The sequence below is a fragment of the Cygnus olor genome, chromosome 1 (genome assembly GCF_009769625.2).
Source record: "Cygnus olor isolate bCygOlo1 chromosome 1, bCygOlo1.pri.v2, whole genome shotgun sequence".
Lineage (NCBI taxonomy): Eukaryota > Metazoa > Chordata > Aves > Anseriformes > Anatidae > Cygnus > Cygnus olor.
In genome coordinates this window covers 55,520,609-55,539,070 of record NC_049169.1, presented here as the reverse complement: position 1 = coordinate 55,539,070, position 18,462 = coordinate 55,520,609, and the positions used below count along the sequence as shown (strand labels likewise).

Sequence of the window (18,462 nt, the reverse complement as noted above, 5' to 3'; positions counted from 1 at the left end):
GCACTCACAGCGACACACGTCCTCTCACACTCTTACACAGCTAGTCACACGCACACACACATTGCCATATATACTTGCATACTTTCACATACAGCCACCTTCCTGCACACACACACACATCATTTCTTCTCCATCCAGAGCCAAATACCCTCTCATTTGCCACAAGAACAATCACTTTGTAGTATTTCCCAGACTCCTGCAACCATAAATCTCACACACTGGAGATCTCCCAAGACCCCTCTGCTCCCTGCCCCCTTCCTCTACTGATACGTGCTTTGATATTCTGTACCAGTCAAACATTCCTCCGTACAGAGATCAGAGACACTGTGTATTCCCCGGAGAGCCAAATCTATATCATCCCCCTTCCTCTTAACACACAGAGTGGCTCTGCTCAGTTGGCCTTTATGTCCAAAGGCTTTTTGTTTATTTACAGTCAGGCGGAGGAAGAGGAAAAGGGAAAGGGTGCTTCAGTTTGTAATAAACCTTGCCTCCAACCCATGCCTCGCTGGCTTCTTTTTTACCCTTCTTACATCATCCACCAGGGTGCAGAGTCACCAGGAAAACCTGAAGTTTGCAGAGTTCAGGAAAGAAACATCCCATTTGCTGTCCCAGGTAATTCTCATCAGCCTGCCCAGAGTCCATGAGAACCCTAGGAAGAAAGAGCAGGATTTGAGTAGTCAGAGTGGTCTCCAGCCAGGACCAGTGCAGGAGCATAAGCTGTCCCTAAGACTTGCTGGAGAGCTAGAGAAGGGTCAGCCATTCATGCAACTGGCTGGCGTGTCTTAGCTGCAGAGAATTTTCCTTCCTGTTCTTCCTTCAGGGCAAACTGCTTCTCGTGTTCGTAAGGAAGATAACCGAGGCACTGTGATGCCTATTACAGATCTTCAAAGGCACAAGTCACATATACCTATTTGAAGACTTCCTTGAAGTGCCCGACACATGGTAGCTGATGCCCTTCACAGCTCAAGGTGGTCAAAGGTTGGATCATGCAGTGTAGGGCTGACCTTGCTCTCTCCATACTTCCAGTGCCCATCACCTCTGCAGCTCTCCCTGGACCCAGTCCTTCCTTTACCTGGTACCAAACAGACCTCAGGTGTCCCTTCCAAAGCCAAGTGCAATGCTTTGCTTTTTCCACAAGCTCATGGAGCCCTCTTCATCCTTAAGCATAATCTTGACCTTTAATATTCCCTTGTATTGACCTTTCCCATTGTGTTTGAGGTGGAATAGCACAGAGGGTGAAGGGGATCCCACGTCTCAATGTCTCTTTCCCCTGCACCGTTCCTTTCATCATAAATAACTGACATGCAGCTTGTTGCTCTTCTCAGAGCCCACAGGCTGCTCAGGGAGTGGTTTTTGCTCATTGCTCTCTCCTGCCCCATGGCATAGCGGTCGTTCCTGCCTGTCATTGCCGTTCTGGGCAATCTTGCTGATCTCTCCCTCTTCCCCTTCATCATCAGTCTTCTCTGGCGGACATGCTGGCACTTCCTGGCTCTGGACTCGGCGGGATGGCCTGAAGATGGCCCTTCGGAAGCCCTGCTTGAAGCGGTAGGAGAGGAAGCCGTAGATGATAGGATTGGCACAGCTGTTGGCATACGGCAGCACCACCACGAGGAAGTAGACACCGAAGAGGGATGGCTCCTCAGGCAGTGGGCAAACGACATTGATTATGTTGAGGACGTAGAATGGAAGCCAGCAGAGGACGAAGACGGCCACGACAGCCACCACCATGCGAGTCACTCTGCGCTCTGAAAGCTTGTGCTTGGAGGACAGAGCCCTCACCCGCCTGCCGGAGGAGCGGACCTTCACGACGATAAGGAGATAGCAGAGACAAATCACCAGCAGCGGCCCGAAGAAGCCCAGGGTGGCAGTATAGACGATGAAGCCAGCTCTCCACACCGAGGCAGGTTCTGGCCACTGGATGTGGCACGTGCTCATCCCTAAGGGGACGTCTGAGAAGACCACCACGGGTAGCACCACTATGGATGACAACATCCACACGGTCGCACTCACGGCCTTGGCTACCCGTGCCGTCCGCCATTTGGAGGACTTCCCGGGGTGGACCACGGCCAGGTAGCGGTCAACGCTCATCACCGTCAGGCAGAAGATGCTGGTGAACTGGTTGATAGCATCCACGGCCATCACCAGGCGGCACATGAAGGACCCAAACGGCCAGTAGGACAGGGCATTTTGTGCAGCCAGGAACGGCAGGCCCAGCATGAAGAGCTCATCGGCTAGGGCCAGGTTCAGGATGTAGACGTTGGTCACTGATTCACTCACCGAGTGCCGCAAGACCACATAAATGACCAGGGAATTCCCAACCAGCCCCACCACGCAGACAATGAGGTAGACCAGGGGGATGAGGACTCCGCTGAAAACCACACTGGGGCTGGCAGTGGTGGAGCTGTTGGGGGTGGTGAAGCCTGCCCAGCTACCAGAGGCATTCCCCTCCTCTGACACTGCCGGCGTGGGGAGGCTGAAAGCAGAAGTGTCCATAGCAGAGGCAGGGCAGAGGGCGAGGGGAGGTCTCCCTGCTGGATCAGTCAGCAACCTGCATGTGAGAGGAGGAGAAGAAAGGATATTTACACTGGGGATATGACAGCTGACCAAGCCACAGATAAAATCTCCGCATTAACAGTCTGTGAGTGTGGACAGGTGTGGGAAGTCGAGGTGGGTTTGCGGATGCTGGCAGCCATGGGAACATGTGGGACAAAAACAATCCCATCCAGGCCTGGGAGGCACAGTAGGCATGGAGGGATAAACAGGGACATGGCTCAATGTGTGCCAGTGGATCTTCTCCTCTAGGGAAAGATCCTCAGGGGAAGAACCATGCAATAGGTTTGGAACAGGGGGAGTCGCTCTTTTGTGTCACGCTAGTTTGAAAGTAAAGGAAGAGCTAGGTTATTTTGGGTACTCCAAGAGGGATCGGTCCATTTCTCTCTCTTGTCTTTCTCTCATTTTCTCTCTCTCTCTCTCTTTCTGCACCCTGCAGCACACTGCTAATGGAAGAGGCTCTGCCTGCCCCAGCTGTTCACAACACCAAAGCAGTGTCCCAGCCCTCCTAATGTGGGTTGCCCAATTGCTCGTCACATCAGTGTTTGGCATAGAAACAGCACTCTCAGCTCACTCAGAGAGAGCTTTGAGCAAACAAGCTCTCAGCTCTCCACCAGCTCTCTGCTGACACTGGGTGAGAAGTTGCAGGGAGAGAAGAGACAGATAAGGGAACGACGTGCCTTCTGTCTTTAGTCAAGGCTCCAGACATGTAACAGCACCCAGCATATACTCCAGACCAGAGACACCCTGGCATACCTTAGGCAGGGGAGACGTGTGATGCTTTCCCGATCACTCCAGCTCTGGTGAATTTTTCTGGACTGGCAGGGTCACCGTCTTGATGCACCAGCTCCTTGGAAATGATGATGACTTGGTGGAAGAGTACAGGGACCCTGAGGCTCACCTTCACACATCCCGACAGATCTCTTAGGGCCCTGAAGCTCCTTTGTTCTTGAAATGAAACCTGGGGATCTCAAAGGAAAGGAGTCCCAATATTAACAACTTTTAGGAGGCTAGAAACACTCCAGAAACTTTTCTCAAAGACAGGATTTTACAGAGCATCCCAACATTGTTCACACATGTCTTGATAATACAGCTTTTTGTCTTTTTTGTTGATGTCATTCTGGAAACCTCAGGGGAGACCTGAGTTTTGGATGGATTCCTTGAATATCAGATAGGCAAACCCAACAGACTCCACAAAAGTGCCAAATCTTATGCTGAAAGAACCTCATCTGACAGGTCCCACAAAAAGACAACTGGGCAACTATATCTTAAGCTCATTCCTACTGGATATTGCACAAACATTTCCTGCTATACTTAAGTGGGCTTTGAAGGACTGGAATTGTTTAGGATTTTTTTGCATGTTCCTTGGGCTGTGAAGCACTGTCTTAATGGAAGACCATCTCTTGGGGTCCTGCAGTACTGTGTTGTCCCACACATCATGAGTGGATGCAATAAATAAGCAGAGTAGGAAATGATTTGATACTCAGTTTCTAAGCTCCAGGATCTTTCCTCTGATGTTTTTTCCACTGCTGTTCCAGTGACGCATGAGCCCATTAGCTCTTGTTGCAAAGGGGATGGCAGTGGCTGCTCTAGGGAGAAAGATCCCTGTGACAGGTGGCAGAGACCAGAACAAAGTGTTCATAAAAAGATGATCCTCTAAAATGCGAGGACATCATTAGGAACCCCTGTGGATGTTCCTCCTTCATGCACAGGAATTTCCAAAAAGATATTTGGAGAAGAGCCCCATGGATGTCAAATATGGATAAGGACACATGCTGGGGTGAAAAGCATGTGGGGAAGTGTCTGGGGTCTAGACCTCAAAGCTGGTTGCTCAGGCTGTTGTTTAGCAATACATTAAAGCCAGCTTCAGAGGTCCAAAAGCCCTACCAAAAATGCTAAAGCATACAGCACAAAACACAAATTCTCTACAATCTTATTCTCCTGCTCAAACAGCTATGGTGGAGAAACTTTGTCTTTTAGCAGGCATGGTCTGTCTGCGCCCCTCTAACTTTGTCGAATACCATCTACCAGCTCAAGCTTCACAGCAGATACTCTGGCTAGTTTTAAAGAACAACCACAGGACATCAGTGCCTCATTTGGGTCAGATCCACGCTGCTGGCTGCTTTGGCAGCACCCACATAGGTAGAAAGTGGTGAGGAAAATTGGCCTCAGACTGAAAGTGTGCATCTGCTTGGGGTCTGTCCCTAGTGATGTGAACAGCACCTGTTGCAAGAGGCTTGGGATCTCCTAACAAGTGCTGCCAGAATGCTCCTGGCCCATACAGCTGGAGAGCAGGTGTGGGCAGAGAGGTAGGGAGGGGCAGGGAATTGGTGCCACTGATTTTTTTAGGGATAAAAATATGTATTTTTTTTTCTATATTTCTGCATTGATTGGGAGGAGGAGGGGGATACTAAAACCTGATTGCAAAACAGGACAAAAAGCTGTGAGAGACCACTGAGCCCAGAAACTTGCAAGCCCCTTGCCACCCTCCCCTCCTGCCCACCTTGTTTCCCGTGGTCCCATCCCAGCTCAGGATGGCCGCTGCCTCCCTGCAGGGCTGAGCAAAATGGTGTGGACCAGGCTGTGCTGGCAGAGCAGGGGGGGTCAGCAGGCTTCTTCTCTGGGACTCGGAGTTAACTTCTGCGTGGACTCATGCCCGCGGGAGACAGCTGGGAAGAGCGGGCAGAGCCGCCGGGTACTTACGTGTCGTTGGGATGCATGTTTTCCTCTGCTTCACCGGGGAGAATCCGTGTCATAGTTTTCCCCTTCCCCTCGCTTTCTTAAAAGCAACTGAACAAAGCAGTCCCAGGAGGGAGCAAGTCCTAAAATGTCCCATCAGCAGAGACGCACGTCCTCCTTCCTGGGCCTGCCCATCGCCCCTCTCTGACTGCTGCGGGACTTCGCCTCCTCAGCCCCAGGACCCACTCATGGGGGGGACATGGCCGTGAAGGGATGCCAGACCCCCTCATCCCCACACTGGTGGCTCAGCGGACCCCGGTGTGCCCCCCGGTCCCCTGTCCATCTGCAGGAGAGGGGGGCTCGGCGGCTGGGGGTGGCAGATGGAGAGGGGTGGCAGCTGCTGGGGGACGGATCCTGGCGACCAATGGGCGCCAGGCGCAGGAGCAGCGGCAGGAGAATGAGAATGAAAGGATGAGCGATAGGGCATGGGAAGAGGGAGAAAGGGAGGGGAGCGACCGGGATGGAGAGAGGAAGGGGGGAGAGAGATACAGGAGGGAAGCGAGCGGAGAGCGCAGGGAAGGGGGTGGGAGACAGCAGGAGTGGTGATGGAGGAGCGGGGTGGAAGGAGGAGGGAGCCGAGGGGAGTGGAGGGGAGATGAAGGAAGAAAGGGATGCTGAGAGCAGCTGTGTGGTGGGAGAGTGGTGTGGCAGGGGGGGATTCAGCTCCGCCAGGACCTCCTCAGCGAGGGGCGATGGTGATGCAAAGCGCTCTGCGAATGCCCCCCTCCCCGGGAGCTCCCTGCTCCCAGCATCTTGCAGGCAGGACCGGTGCTGCGCGGAGCTGCAGGCTGACAGCAAAGCCTTCTGGCTGGCAAGATGCTCGGAAGCAGGGGTGGTGTTGAGCACACAGATCCTGCTGCCCTCTGCTCTGCCCTTCGAGCACCTCCAGCGGGGGGCAGATGGGCAAATAGGGGGCTGTCTGTCTCAGCTTTCTCCCTCCCCTGGCTCCCTGCAGAATCTCATGTCTTTTACACCTTCTTTGGAAAAAACAAACAAACAAACAAAAAAAAAAAAAAAAAAAAAAAAAAAACACCTACATAGCCCCAAACTCGCCCATCAATTTTCATCTGTGCTGCAAGGGGTGGACCCAGAAGAATGGGACAGGGCAAGAAATTCAGCTCATTTGTAACTGGACTTCTCCAGGAAGGAAATTAGGATTTCCCCATCCCATTCCCAGCTCTGAGTGCTTCCCTATACTCCTCACCCCTTCCCTACCCTGCAGCCTACAGCGATGACTCCCTGTACTGTGCAATCACCCAGCTCTTGGCATTTGGCACTGCTGTTCTGAGCATTTGAGCTCCTAGGGCCAATTCCAGCCTCCACAGAAGCAGTGAGCATCTCTGTTAGGCGAACATAGCCATGGGCTAAAACCTGGGCTTCCATAACTGCTGGTGCAATTTTATGTCCAGCCAGTGTTGCTCGAAGGTGAACAGGTGAATGCAGGTTAGAAAACTGTCAGGACACCTTCTGCTGAGGTCCTGGCCACATACTGTCTGGAGCCACAGGAGAGATGAGGCCTCACTGGGGAAGAAATGGCATGGGCAGCACCCAGTGGTTGTCTTTGTCATGGCAGGGCTGTGTCCACCACACCACGCAGAGAGCCCAAGGGTTCGTGTCTGGAAACAGCCTCTCAACAGCAGAGGTCTGCCCACGCCAGCTACCCTTTGTAGGACCTGTTAGCATACGCACAGTCACAGGACCACAACTTCCATTTCTCCAGCTTGCTTCCTCAATGCCTGGAGTCCTTCCCCGTTCTCAGCCTCAGGCAGCTCCATCGGTGGTTGTGAAAGCTGCTTGAGCTGTGTTGGAAGGGGAGCTCAGCTCGTGCCCCTCCACAGATGCATCGATTTTGTTTCATGCATATGGCGAGCCTCTCCTTCCTCTGCATTGCTGCATGTGACAGGGGACAGGGCATTGAACACACTGAGGGGGTAAAAGCTTTGCAACTGGAGAAGGAATAACAACTTGCTGTGAATTCAGTGGTTTGAGTGATGTTTGCAATATTTTAGAGAAGCTGGGTCCCAGTCTCAAGGGCTTTCTGTCCCTTGCCCACCCACAGGTACGTACCCTCACCTGAGACTGGTGCTCCTCTGCAGCAGTGCTGGCACAATTTGCATTTGTGGGGCTTGGGAAATTTGTCTGGCAGCTCACATGCAATGCAGGCATTTGTGGAACTCGCTGCCGCAGGATGTCCTCCAGGGTTGCTTTGCAGACACCAGCGGATAGTGTCTCCTATCACTGAACTGCTGTAGGCAGATCCAGCCATGCACTGCACTTGCGCAAGTGTCCCCAGCAGCAGGGTACTTTGGGGGCTGTGCTGTGGTGGGTTGATGCCGACACAACCCACGCCACCCCTCGGTGCAGGACGCAGCCTGGGAAGCTCAGCGGCAGCGCTGCAGCAAGGAGAGGCGAGCTGGCTCAACTCCACGGCTTCCCCGTGCCCTCCTAGGACTGCAGGATTTTGCAGTGCCAATCATTTCACCCGGAGCCCTCCTCCCACCTGCGAGCGGTGGCGGTGGCAGCCACCCTGTAGCACTTCTGACTCTCGAGTCCCTGCAATGCATCAGCAAGGCAGGTGCTCACAGCTGCCAGATCCATCGTACCGCTGGGACCACTCTCTCCGGCTTAATTTTAGTGACTCGGAGGCAATTTGTCTGGACTGGTGACTCATTCCTCTCTCGCGCTTTTTTCTTTTTTTTTTTTTACCCTTCCCTCCCCCTTCCTGTTCTCGCTCTGCCTGTGCCTGGCAGCATGAGCAAGTGCGGGCACCGATATGACCACCTATGACGCAAGCTCCGGAGCGTTCGTGCAGAAATGTTTTGGTGCAAGGGTTTCCCCAGCACCCTGCAGGGACAGCCACCACACAGAGCAGTCCGAGTAAGGGTGTCCCCCCCCAAAGCTTGCAGAAGAGGCAAAGCTTTGCTAGGGGAGGAGAAAACTTTTTCAAGTGAACATGCGGAGCCCGAGAAGGGCAAAAGCCAAGGTGCAATTGCCCTGCTGCCTTTGTGTGGCACCATGTTTGCAATTCCTGGGCACCCCAGAACCAAGCTCAGAGTGGTCCCACCTGGGTATCCCCTTCCAAAGGATGGTTATGGCTAGCGGGTGCCTCCAAATGTTGCTCGCTGCCATCCCGCTGTCCCCCGAGCTGCGACACACCAGAGGCATGGCAAGGATGTACGGTCTTTTTATTATGTCCTACTCACTACGTTGTGACTTCAAGGGGGGGGTAATGAGGAAGGGAAGGGGCAGCCGGGGTGTGGGGCAGTTGTGCAAACGGTCAAACCAGTGCTACAGACCCACGACAGTCTTTCAAGCCAGCAGAAGTGAGAAGCGCAGTGACTGCTGGAAGGTACTGAGCTCCGGGATGGTGGAGTCATCGCTTTCCTGCATGTCGGGCACAGCCTGGCATCAGGACGGGGCCGTGGTCTGCAACCAAAACAAGGACAGGCCTTGTGAGACCCACTCAGCTGTTCTCCTGCTCTCCCTCCCTTGGCCCCAGTGGTGGTAGGAGAAGGAAGGGGGCCAGGCCCCCGGATGGAAAGCTCTCGCTCTGCTCTCTCATCAGGCTCTGGCCAAAGCTTTGTCTCCTTGAGTTGAAGGAGGACAGGAAGGGACAATATGAGGAATAAAGGAGTCCTGGGGGTGCAGCTGCTGCTTGCCAATGCGAAGCCGTACAGAACATCCCCTGAGGTGAGCAGGCTCTGGTAAGAGGAAGGGCCATTTAGGCAATTTCCCATGAATAAGGAACAGCTTTTTTTTTTTCTTTTTTTTTTTTTTTCTTCCTTGTTTATAGGCAAAGGCTGCAGCTTTGCATAGCTCACAGCTGGCCATGCCCAGGGCAGTTTGGATGCTGTTCCCTCAGTGGCAGAAAGTGACAGGCAGTCCTTTTCTGTGAGGGCAGGGGTAGGAAATCCTGGGCCTCCCTGCACCCGGAGATGGGGGCAAACCTTCACATGGGCAGGAAGGAAGAAGTGGACAAGGGGCCCATGTTCTCCATCCCACCATGTCCTGTCCTGTCCCGAAGCAGGACTGCTGTTTCCCTCTTGTTCTCTGAGGGTGACCCATCCCACCAGGCACAGCAGGTCCTAACCATCTGGGTCCAGGAGCAGGAAAGGGCCACCGGTATCCTCCCCAGAGATCCCTCTCACACTTACTCTCCTAGAGGAGGCTGCATGCTCGTTTCTTTGTCCGAGTGGGCTGTGGACAGAGGACTGCTCGGATGGCCTCATCAAACACCGTCTTGAGGCCGCGCTGCGTCAATGCCGAGCATTCGAGGTATTTCACGGAGTCTGTTGGGAGGAAAGCAGGTGCCGTAATGAGGAGGAAGAAGATTGGGGTAGGCAGTGGGGGTATCTGGGAGTTTGCTGTGAAGGGTCCTGACTCAGAAGAGAACCAGTGCAGGAGGAGGAGGAATACCACAGATTGCTGTCAAGCCGAGAGAGATGCACGTGCCTGTGTCAGTGAACATTTCTGGCTCCGATCACCTCACCGCCACAGCACCCTCCTCCCTCAGTGCATGTTTTGCAGACAAGGTCCTGAGGCACATGCCTGAACAACACTTGAATCTCATCTTGAGACAAGGCCTCAAGTCTCCGCAGGCTTCAAGTGTCATTCAGACTGCCTGGCCTCAAGCACCTTCGGTGGCATCTTAAACCACATAGCGCCTCCTTTTTGGGACTCTGGGCTCCAGAATTGTCAGAGATCTCATGCAAGGCACTTGGCTCTTGCCCAAACTGAATAGATAGGGCTTGTGTGACCAAATCCATTAAGCATTGGCAGGAAACACTTCACTCACTCAGGCACTAGTGACTTCAGGGCAAAGCTTTCCAGCTGTACAAGACCAGGGCTTGCCTATTCCCCAGTCCTGTAGTCGAAGCAGAGCCATCGCATGAGGCTGGCTATGATACCCTGGTTGGCCACCCTCTCCTCTAAACTCCCACTTGAAAACTCCTCCCTCAAGCTGTGTTTCTCTCCCTTTCTGCTCTCTCTGCCTGCTGCATCTGAGGGGTTACCAGGCACAGGCATTGGTGCATGTCCCAGAAAGCAGGAGGGGGCTGACATCCAGAGATGGGGTGAGATACATGTAGTATGTGGGGTTGCATGCATAAACCCCGCTTATCAGAGGCAGGAACAGGAAGCTGCAGTTGCAGCTCTTCCTGAGAGATGTTAGAAAACTCAGTCTTCCGCCTATTTCCGGAAGGCCTCTGCCCACACAGCAGCTGCGGCTTTTACAGAAAAGTATTGGCCCAGATAGAAACAGCAGAGTAAACGGAGAGCAGAGCATGCAAGTGTGTATGTAGGCACTTGCATATGTGTACTGCATGTGTGTGGAGGGTGGCATCCAGAGAGGGGCAGCAGACAGAGGTTTGAGGTGCTGAGGTTTCGTCAAGGAGCAGATCTCCTTCCTGAGCCTCCCGAAGTGCATTTTGCCCTTCATGTGTCTCCCTGTTTCCCTCAGAAATATCTCTAAGGAAGCCACATTAGGTTGAGGGGAAGCCTTTATCTTCTGCCTCTCTCCTTTCAGTAGGCCCAAGATGTTGCCTGCAAGCACATACCGATTTCCTTGGCCAGGGCAAGACCCTGAGGATACGTAATGGGGGATAGCTTCTTCTCCTTCAGCTTCTCAATGGTGTCCTTGTCATCACGAAGATCCAGCTTTGTGCCCACAAGTATGATGGGAGTGCTAGGGCAGTGGTGCCGCACCTCAGGAAACCACTAGTGAGGGAGCAAAAGGGCAGAGATGAGAGACTAAACCACACGTATTCACATGTATGGGGAAACAAAGAGGCACCCCTGAAAAAAATCCAGCAAGATAGCTGACACCCTGTCCTTCCCCACTGCCCTTCCATCCAGTGTTGGACACTACAGCCTGGCCCAGACCAGCCTGTTTCCAGGTCCACAGACATAATCCTTCACATGGAGCTCAAAGCATGAATCGAGTCCCTCAGGCACTGAAACATCAGAGCAGGGGAATAGTGAGGGGTGAAAGGAGAGGCAGTGCTGAGCACAGTCTACTAAGCAAAAGCACAAGCTGTTTGCCATCAGTCAGCTCCCTGAAACCCAAGGAGAAACTTGAAAGGTGTTGGAAGGAAATACTACGTTTTAATTCCTTCTGATTGACACACAAAAAAAGGACATTACCTCTCTAGGTCTAGACATTGCATTAGCAGTCTCCACCCACAGTCACTCTCTTTGCAAGACCAACACCAAGCTCACCCTCCACAACCCCTGAAGGACCAGGATACACCGTCTCACCTTAGCACGGACGTTTTCATAAGATGCTGGGCTGACAAGGGAAAAGCAGATCAGGAAAACGTCCTGTAGACATACAACCATGGTGCAGAGTTAGGATGAGCACATGGGATTGCTATACAGGAGGCAGGGAAGGGACAGCAAAACTGGGTGTGCACCAAAGAGGGTCATGTTGGGGAAAGCTGTCTCTCACTATCTAACACAGTCCAGACTGCTGCTGATTGTCTCTAGAGGAGAGAAGAATATTTGCTCCCCTGACTCATGGTAACCATAGCCACCACTATCAGAAGAGCCAAAATGTTAACTACAAGGATGGGGTTTTTGTGGTAGGCACACTCATCCTCATGGGAAACGGTCTGACAGCATCCTGTTCATTTCTCATAGAAAGCCAGATAGTTTTCAGGACAGAATAATTTTGCCTGCTGCTGAGACAAAACTGAGTTCAACCCCAAAAGTGCACATTCAGGAGGCAAATGAGGCAGAGGATGTTATCCACATAAGCACTTTTCCTGGGCATGGCAGAAGTTAGGCTTCTATTAGAAACAAAACAAAGCCAAACCCCAAAGCCAAACCCTTCAGGGCTATATTTCTTCTATCCAACTTCAGCTATCTTAAACAAGAGTGTCAGGCCCAACATTGCCATACTTCTACAGCCACCAGGGGCTCAGAAAAATTTTCCCTACCTGTGCTTGGCACATGTCCCATAGTGGGTGCAAACACGTTGTTGGGAAATATGCATGTTGAGAAATATGCACTGACTGCAGAAGGAGCCTAGGCAAGCAGCTTATATCAGACATCTGACTTTCAGGTGGCTGAACCTAGCTGAAACAAACTGTGCCCTCAATTCCTAGTCCTTTTGGTTGCAATGGCAACCTTCAGACCAATGCCTGAGGCAGCAGGGTCTTTCTGCACTTGCTAAGAGACTGCTTGGAACAACATCCTTCAGGGGAGGTGACCTTGAAATCCTAAAATCACTCTGACAATGTGGTGAAAAACTGGTGAACACGCTATCTGATAAGAACCATCCATTTGTTCTGTTAGAGGCTTGGGCTGAGTTGAGGCACCAGTGGATCAAATACGTGTGTCCACACACCTGATTTCTTGTAAAGGTCAGAGGCCAGCATAGGGGTTCATAGGAATGTGGAAAGCTCCTGCCTCAGCTCCAAAATTCCCTGAGCCACTTGGGCTTCATAAGAAGGGCATTTTTTCACCAGAGCTGTGTAAGGCATCTAACCCCACCTTGAAATCAGTGTCAGGTGGACTCAAAAGTATCTTTGAGGATCTGTTTTCTTGCTGAGTTATCCCAGTAATGACATTTAGATGAAGGCTCCAAAACTCCCATAAATGCCTTTTACCTTTAGGGTTTCCAGGCACTGTGTATCAACATAAATATTCTCAGAAAAGGGCGGAAAGAGAAGGGAACAATCCTGTCACTGCTGTACGGCAAATGCTGATTTTCAAGCAGGGAAAGGAAATATATCTGAAAGAGGAACAAGGGAGGAGGAGCATGGAATGTGACTCACCGTCTGTGGGTAAGAAAGAGGCCTCAGCCTGTCATAATCCTCTTGTCCGGCAGTATCCCATAGTCCCAGATTTACAGGCTTGCTGTCAACCATCACATTGGCGGAATAGTTATCAAACCTGAAATGCAGAGACATATGCCATGGATCAAAAACTAGAAGAGGGAGCTCTTCCAGTGGGGCAAAAAACTCACTGTATGCACCCCAGGGCAAAGCATAGTGATTCCTCTTCTCAGCTCACACGGCTGATGCTGTTTTCCTGTGAACCTCTACCTGATAGAATTTCCACTCAACATCAGCCTCCTCCCCATCACCCAGCTGTCCTCAACAGGTGCCTGGCTGCAGCTCCACCTCCTCCATCTTGCACGCTGATCAATAAACTTGTGAGTTTCCTGCTTATCTCCTCAATGTCCTTCCCACAACCATTGCCACTCTAGCCAAGTCCCCGTGCTTTTCATTTGTGCTCTAAACCATGGATTTATCCTTGAGAGTGGGGAAACAACACATGTCTCTGTAACTGTCCCAAAGCCTTGCACTCCTCAACACTTCTGCTGGAGCAGAGGTCAATATACCCAGGTGTGCTCCCTTCCTCTTTGAAAGCATAAAATGAAATATTTGAGAACAGCTGTCAGGATTGCATGCTTGGGAAAAAAGACATATTGCCAAAAATGTTTTTTACATCCACAGAGGTGTTTTGCCCTGGGTTCTCAGAAAATTTTCTTTCCTGTTCTTTTTGCTATATCTTTTCATAAGCTTCATGAAGAAAAACAGATAGTAAGGAACCAATGCAAAGACCTTTTGAATGTGCTCATGGCACACACTGCCATTGTAAGATAAGCCATACTGCCCAGGGGCATAAAATGGCCTCCATTCCCCATCTCCAGCCACAAGTCTCAGGCATAAAGAGAAATGGTCTGTGGCCCACTATACGCACGTCCACTTCATGGCCACCTGCCAGGAAGGGATGATGTCCTTGCAAAAACGAGATTGAGGTGAGATGGGTTCTTGTTGCCGCAGTTATTATTGCAGCCTCTGTTGCAAATTGGTCTGGAAAAAAAAAAGTGAGGCTCTGAGGTTTTCCTGCACCTGAACTGGCAGTGTGACACACTCTTTCTCCCTCCTCAGGGAGCGTGTAGTCATACTCCACACCCCAGTGGTAAGGTACGAGTATGCATGGTTTGTATCTCCAAACATATCCCACGTAACGGGGGGAGACAAATGATGCATCTGACCACTCAGTCAAAGGCAGCCCTAAGCTTGCTACCTATTCCACACATCTGCTGAATTGCATAGTTCTTCTGCTCTGGCATTTATCTGAATCCTTTACTCTTACCACCAGGGTTATCATGGCCTGCTCCAATAACATTACCTTGAACAATGAAGGTGTGCGGACCCCTGTCCAGACAGTCACCTTCTCCTGGGTCTGGTCCCATTTTTGTAGCCTGTTGCCTAACTGGTTCACCTAGCAAGACTCCACCTGCTACTTGTAAACTTAGCAGGCAGGTAGACCCTTGGGTTGGTTTATGTTTCCCAAATATCCCATTTATACTAGGGTTTTGTAAGGCCATTGTGCTGAAACGTGAATGACAGACCAGAAGTGCAGAGGCACCTTCGTTGGTTTGGCAGCTCTTCCTCTGCTGGCCTGGAGATTGCAACCCTGCCTTCAGAGTGCAGAACAGGGCTTTCTGCACCCCTCTGCACCCTGCTTTCCCACCTCCCACCCACCCCAGGACTGCGGATGTGTCACTCACACAGTAGGGATGTATTCTCCTGGGAAGGCATTGGTGGTGTAGCTGATAAGGAGGCAGGTTTTCCCCACAGCTCTGGAAGAGAAAGAAAAAACATAGCAGGGAATAATGGTAGTGCCATCAGTCTTGCTAGGGTGAGATGAGGATGGGGAAATCCTTCCATGCCTCAAAGTTAGCCCTGTTAGAAAACCCCTGAAAGGAAAAACACATTCACAGGACCTGACAACGTGTAGCCATAGGACAGACAACTGGTAGGAAGGAAGACAGGATGTCACCCAGAGCTGTTTGCTGACTTTAAGCATGAAGGCTTGTTTTTATGGTTTGGTACAGAGATCACTCAGCCAAAATGCATCCACTCCGAGCTGGGGGTGAGACCATTTTCCAGAGTGTGCATGGTGCTGCACAGTCATAGCCAGGATATACACGTAGTGACTTGGTGCAGGAGTGTCAGAGCTAAGGCTGTCTGCAGCCTTGCCCGTCTGCACCATCCACAGGCTGCTGCAAGCTGCAACATCACCCACACCAGAAGCTGCCAGCAGCCAGCAAGGTGCCTCTCCTTGTGGCTGCCTGCGGTGTTTCTGCGCATGTAGCTCGTGCTTCCTCTCTCCTCAGCCTCCCCCACCCACATGCTGCAGCAGGGTGGAGAGCAAATAAGATGGGGTAGCAGCAGCACAACCCAGGCTGGGTGAGAGCACTGGTGTGACAGAGAAGGGAAATGGGCAGTCAGTCAAGGGGAGGAGGTGTCATGGGCAAGGCGAAGCCTGTGGTGAGGCATAAAAGAAGTAGAGAGAAATTCCAAGAAGATAAAGCAGCCAGGGCAGGTATGGGAAGAAGAATCCTTTTCCTGCTGAGCTGTCATTTCTCAGGTCTGTGTGGCCTGGGAAAGCCTGGCCAGGCTTCAGTTTCAGCATGTGCAAAGTGGAAGTGGGAAGAGCAACCTCCATCCTCAGCCTGTGACCACAGTTGCAGGATCAAGGAGATGCCTCTTCTGGGAGAAGAGCCCATGTCCTTCTGGTGGAGTCACTCCTGCTGGCCGTGCTCTGACTCTTTTTTCCTCCCTCTGCCACCTCCCTTTCTGAGCTCCTCCTCTCCGAGTTCCCTCTTTCCCTAGCTCCCCTGCTTTCCTCTTGTTATAGAGATATTGAAGGAGTGCCATGGAGGCTTCCTGAAACTGTGTAGGGAATGGCTCAGGAGATCTATGGGGTTGGGGGGTGTGAGTTAGTGATGGAAGGGAGAACAGTTCTGAATTAGTCTGATTGAACCAAGAGGAATATGAAGAGTCAGTGAAGGGGTGAAGGTTATGGCAAAGCTATTGAGAGATGTGGGGTTAGTGATCTGTACACATGCAGGTTCCTGGGACTGAATTCAGGGAGCGCTAAGAGGTTGATGGTATGTGATGGAGAGGCCTATGGGGCCAGAACAGCTATGGGAGAACATGAGGGGTTTTAGTTAAGTGATGGCAGAAGGTCCTGTGGTCAGTAAGGTTGGTCTGTGGCAGGGTGACAGGGTTGGTATGGCTGGGAGGGAGGTGAAGGGAGGTGAAATGAGACCTCAGAGCAATGGGGGATGACTGGACTTCTGTGTTGCAAGATGGAGGGTGGAGAGGTGCAGCGTGTAGATAAACAAAATGATGGGGTAGATGACAGATTTAGGAGGGGTTGAAGTGAGAGGGTCTGAGAGCAGGACGCGTAGTGGGGTTAGCCTTGTTATGAGGGAACGGTGCCTTGAGGGGTGGTTACAAGAGTTGTGGCAATGGGTGAAGGGAAGCCATGGGTTAACAAGGCAATGGTTAAATGCCTGGTGGCCTTATTCATCCAGTTCTAGCTTGCAGCTTTCAGGGGACTTTGCTGAGAGGTAATGATGTTTCTGTGGGGCTGTCTCCTTCCTTCTCCCTTCTCCCTTTCCCCTGTCCCCTTCCCCCAGCCCCTGAAAATATGTCTGACGTTTATTGTTATGTTTAAAGACTTCTTCCTCCCCGGGGTAGTTTTGAAGGAGGAAGTGACTGTGGGGAGCAGGGCTGCTGCAAATGTCTTTTCATCTGTTACCTGATAGCTGCCCCAGATAACAGTCTGGCCAGCTCCTAGCTGGGAAATGAATTAACCGACTCTGTGCCAAATGTCCTGCCCACCTGCTGGGCTCTGCTCCCCTCATCCACTCATCCCACAGGGCAGGGGGACGGCAGACGTGGTCCCCCACACCTCCCTTCTTCTCCACCTAGATCGAGCCATTTCCAAGGACCACAGGATGTGGGCAGAGCCGCCACAGTGCTGTGAAGGCCAAGTCGGGCTGCCTCCCCCTCCCAAAGGGGTACACACCTGTGCCCACCTCAGTGCAAGCACCTCCTCCTTGTGCCCACAGAAATCCCTTGCCAAATGTTCTCCCCGACACCCTGAGGCGGAGACAACACGTCGAGAAAAGCTGAACACACAGACGCTAGAGATCAGGACCACAGTGCCCTGTCCTCTCCCAGCCCCAGTGAGCAGATGGCTTTCAAGGAGCCATTTCCCTGCAGGAGAGCACTTGCACCTCTCAGGTTTTCAATCTGACTCCTGCCTACAGGTTGAGCCTGGCAGCGATGCCACCACCTCCCGTGTGTGGGCCAGATCTGCCAGGCCCGGGAAGGACAACCCCACTTTCCATGACCGTTTGCAGATGCCCTTCAAAATGTCCTCTCCTCTACCCTCCCCCAGCCTCCTCAGAGGTAAGTTCCTCACCCTGGTGAACGAACAGAGAATAAGAAAGGCAACACAAGGCTGCGAGAGGTCAGCAGCAAGCCTGGGGAAGTCTCACCAGGCAGTGACCTTCTTCCTCGCCCCTTGCCACCACCCCTTCCTCCCTGCACCCACAGAAAAAGAAGGGGGTACGTACCCATCTCCCACCACGACACACTTGATGGCTTGCATGTCCCTGGGCCCGTGGCAGAGGACAGTGCCTGGGGCAAAGGAAAGTCAGGCCAAGGCAAACAGCAGGGAGACAAAGGCAAATGTGAGTATCAGACCTTGAGCTGAGGCGAGTGGCAGGTTGCAGGGAGGGAGGAAATGGAAGAGGGAACTTTACTCAATCGCCCTCTGGTCCCTCCTCCCCTCCCACCGCTGCTCTGCAGCCCAGGCCGTTAGCTGAAGGCGGGGCGTGCATGACTTTGTGGTTTGGGAGATTATTGCTGTCATTTTTTTCACCCCGCGTGTCTCAACCCACTCCCTTCCTGCCCCATCCCAGCGGACAGCTGGGGGCACCAAACTGCTTTTACATGGGAGCCAAACAAAGCTTAGAGAGGGGTGAGAGACTGGAGGGGTGGACTTCCCCCTCCCTCCTTCATCATCCAGACTTTGGAGGAGGTGTAAACAGGGAAGGAAGTCTGCAGTGGGAGCTGGGGAGGAATGAAGAGCTGGGGCAATGAGGATTTCTCAGGTCTTCCCAGAATCCGTGAGTGTCAACGACAAAATGTCATGAGGAATAATAATTTCTGTGAAGGCTGAAGAAGGAGCTTAAGTGGCCTCTAGGAAGCAGCAGCCACCCCACAGCTGCTCTGTCCCGCAACTCCTGTGGCGATAAGGTCCTGTCGCACCTCCCCACCTGCCCCCAGATTACTAGTACAAAGAAGTATTGGCTCTGTCTACGTGGAGCAAACACATCAGAGTATGCAATGAATATTC

The 18,462-nt window shown here is 52.1% G+C and overlaps 2 protein-coding genes across 3 annotated transcripts; both read right to left on the bottom strand.

Annotated features, from left to right (window-relative positions):
* Nucleotides 1–391: 391 nt before the first annotated feature.
* On the bottom strand, nt 392–8,359 carry SSTR3 (somatostatin receptor 3). Of its 2 annotated transcripts, none has more exons than XM_040544829.1 (3): nt 5,254–8,359; nt 3,307–3,519; nt 392–2,548 (listed from the first exon to the last, which is right to left on the bottom strand). In XM_040544829.1, the coding sequence occupies exon 3, from the start codon at nt 2,491–2,493 to the stop codon at nt 1,288–1,290; it is 1,206 nt and encodes a 401-aa protein (XP_040400763.1). In that variant the 5' UTR covers nt 2,494–2,548; nt 3,307–3,519; nt 5,254–8,359; the 3' UTR covers nt 392–1,287. The 2 variants fall into 2 exon arrangements, with proteins under 2 accessions (XP_040400763.1, XP_040400765.1); XM_040544831.1 differs by having other exon boundaries at nt 3,307–3,511; nt 5,254–5,847.
* A 100-nt stretch (nt 8,360–8,459) lies between these two features.
* Nucleotides 8,460–17,918, bottom strand: RAC2 (Rac family small GTPase 2). Its single transcript, XM_040544862.1, has 7 exons — nt 17,678–17,918; nt 14,813–14,884; nt 13,065–13,182; nt 11,545–11,607; nt 10,845–11,004; nt 9,444–9,578; nt 8,460–8,715 (listed from the first exon to the last, which is right to left on the bottom strand). The coding sequence occupies exons 1-6, from the start codon at nt 17,710–17,712 to the stop codon at nt 9,448–9,450; spliced, it is 579 nt and encodes a 192-aa protein (XP_040400796.1). The 5' UTR covers nt 17,713–17,918; the 3' UTR covers nt 8,460–8,715; nt 9,444–9,447.
* Nucleotides 17,919–18,462: the final 544 nt, after the last annotated feature.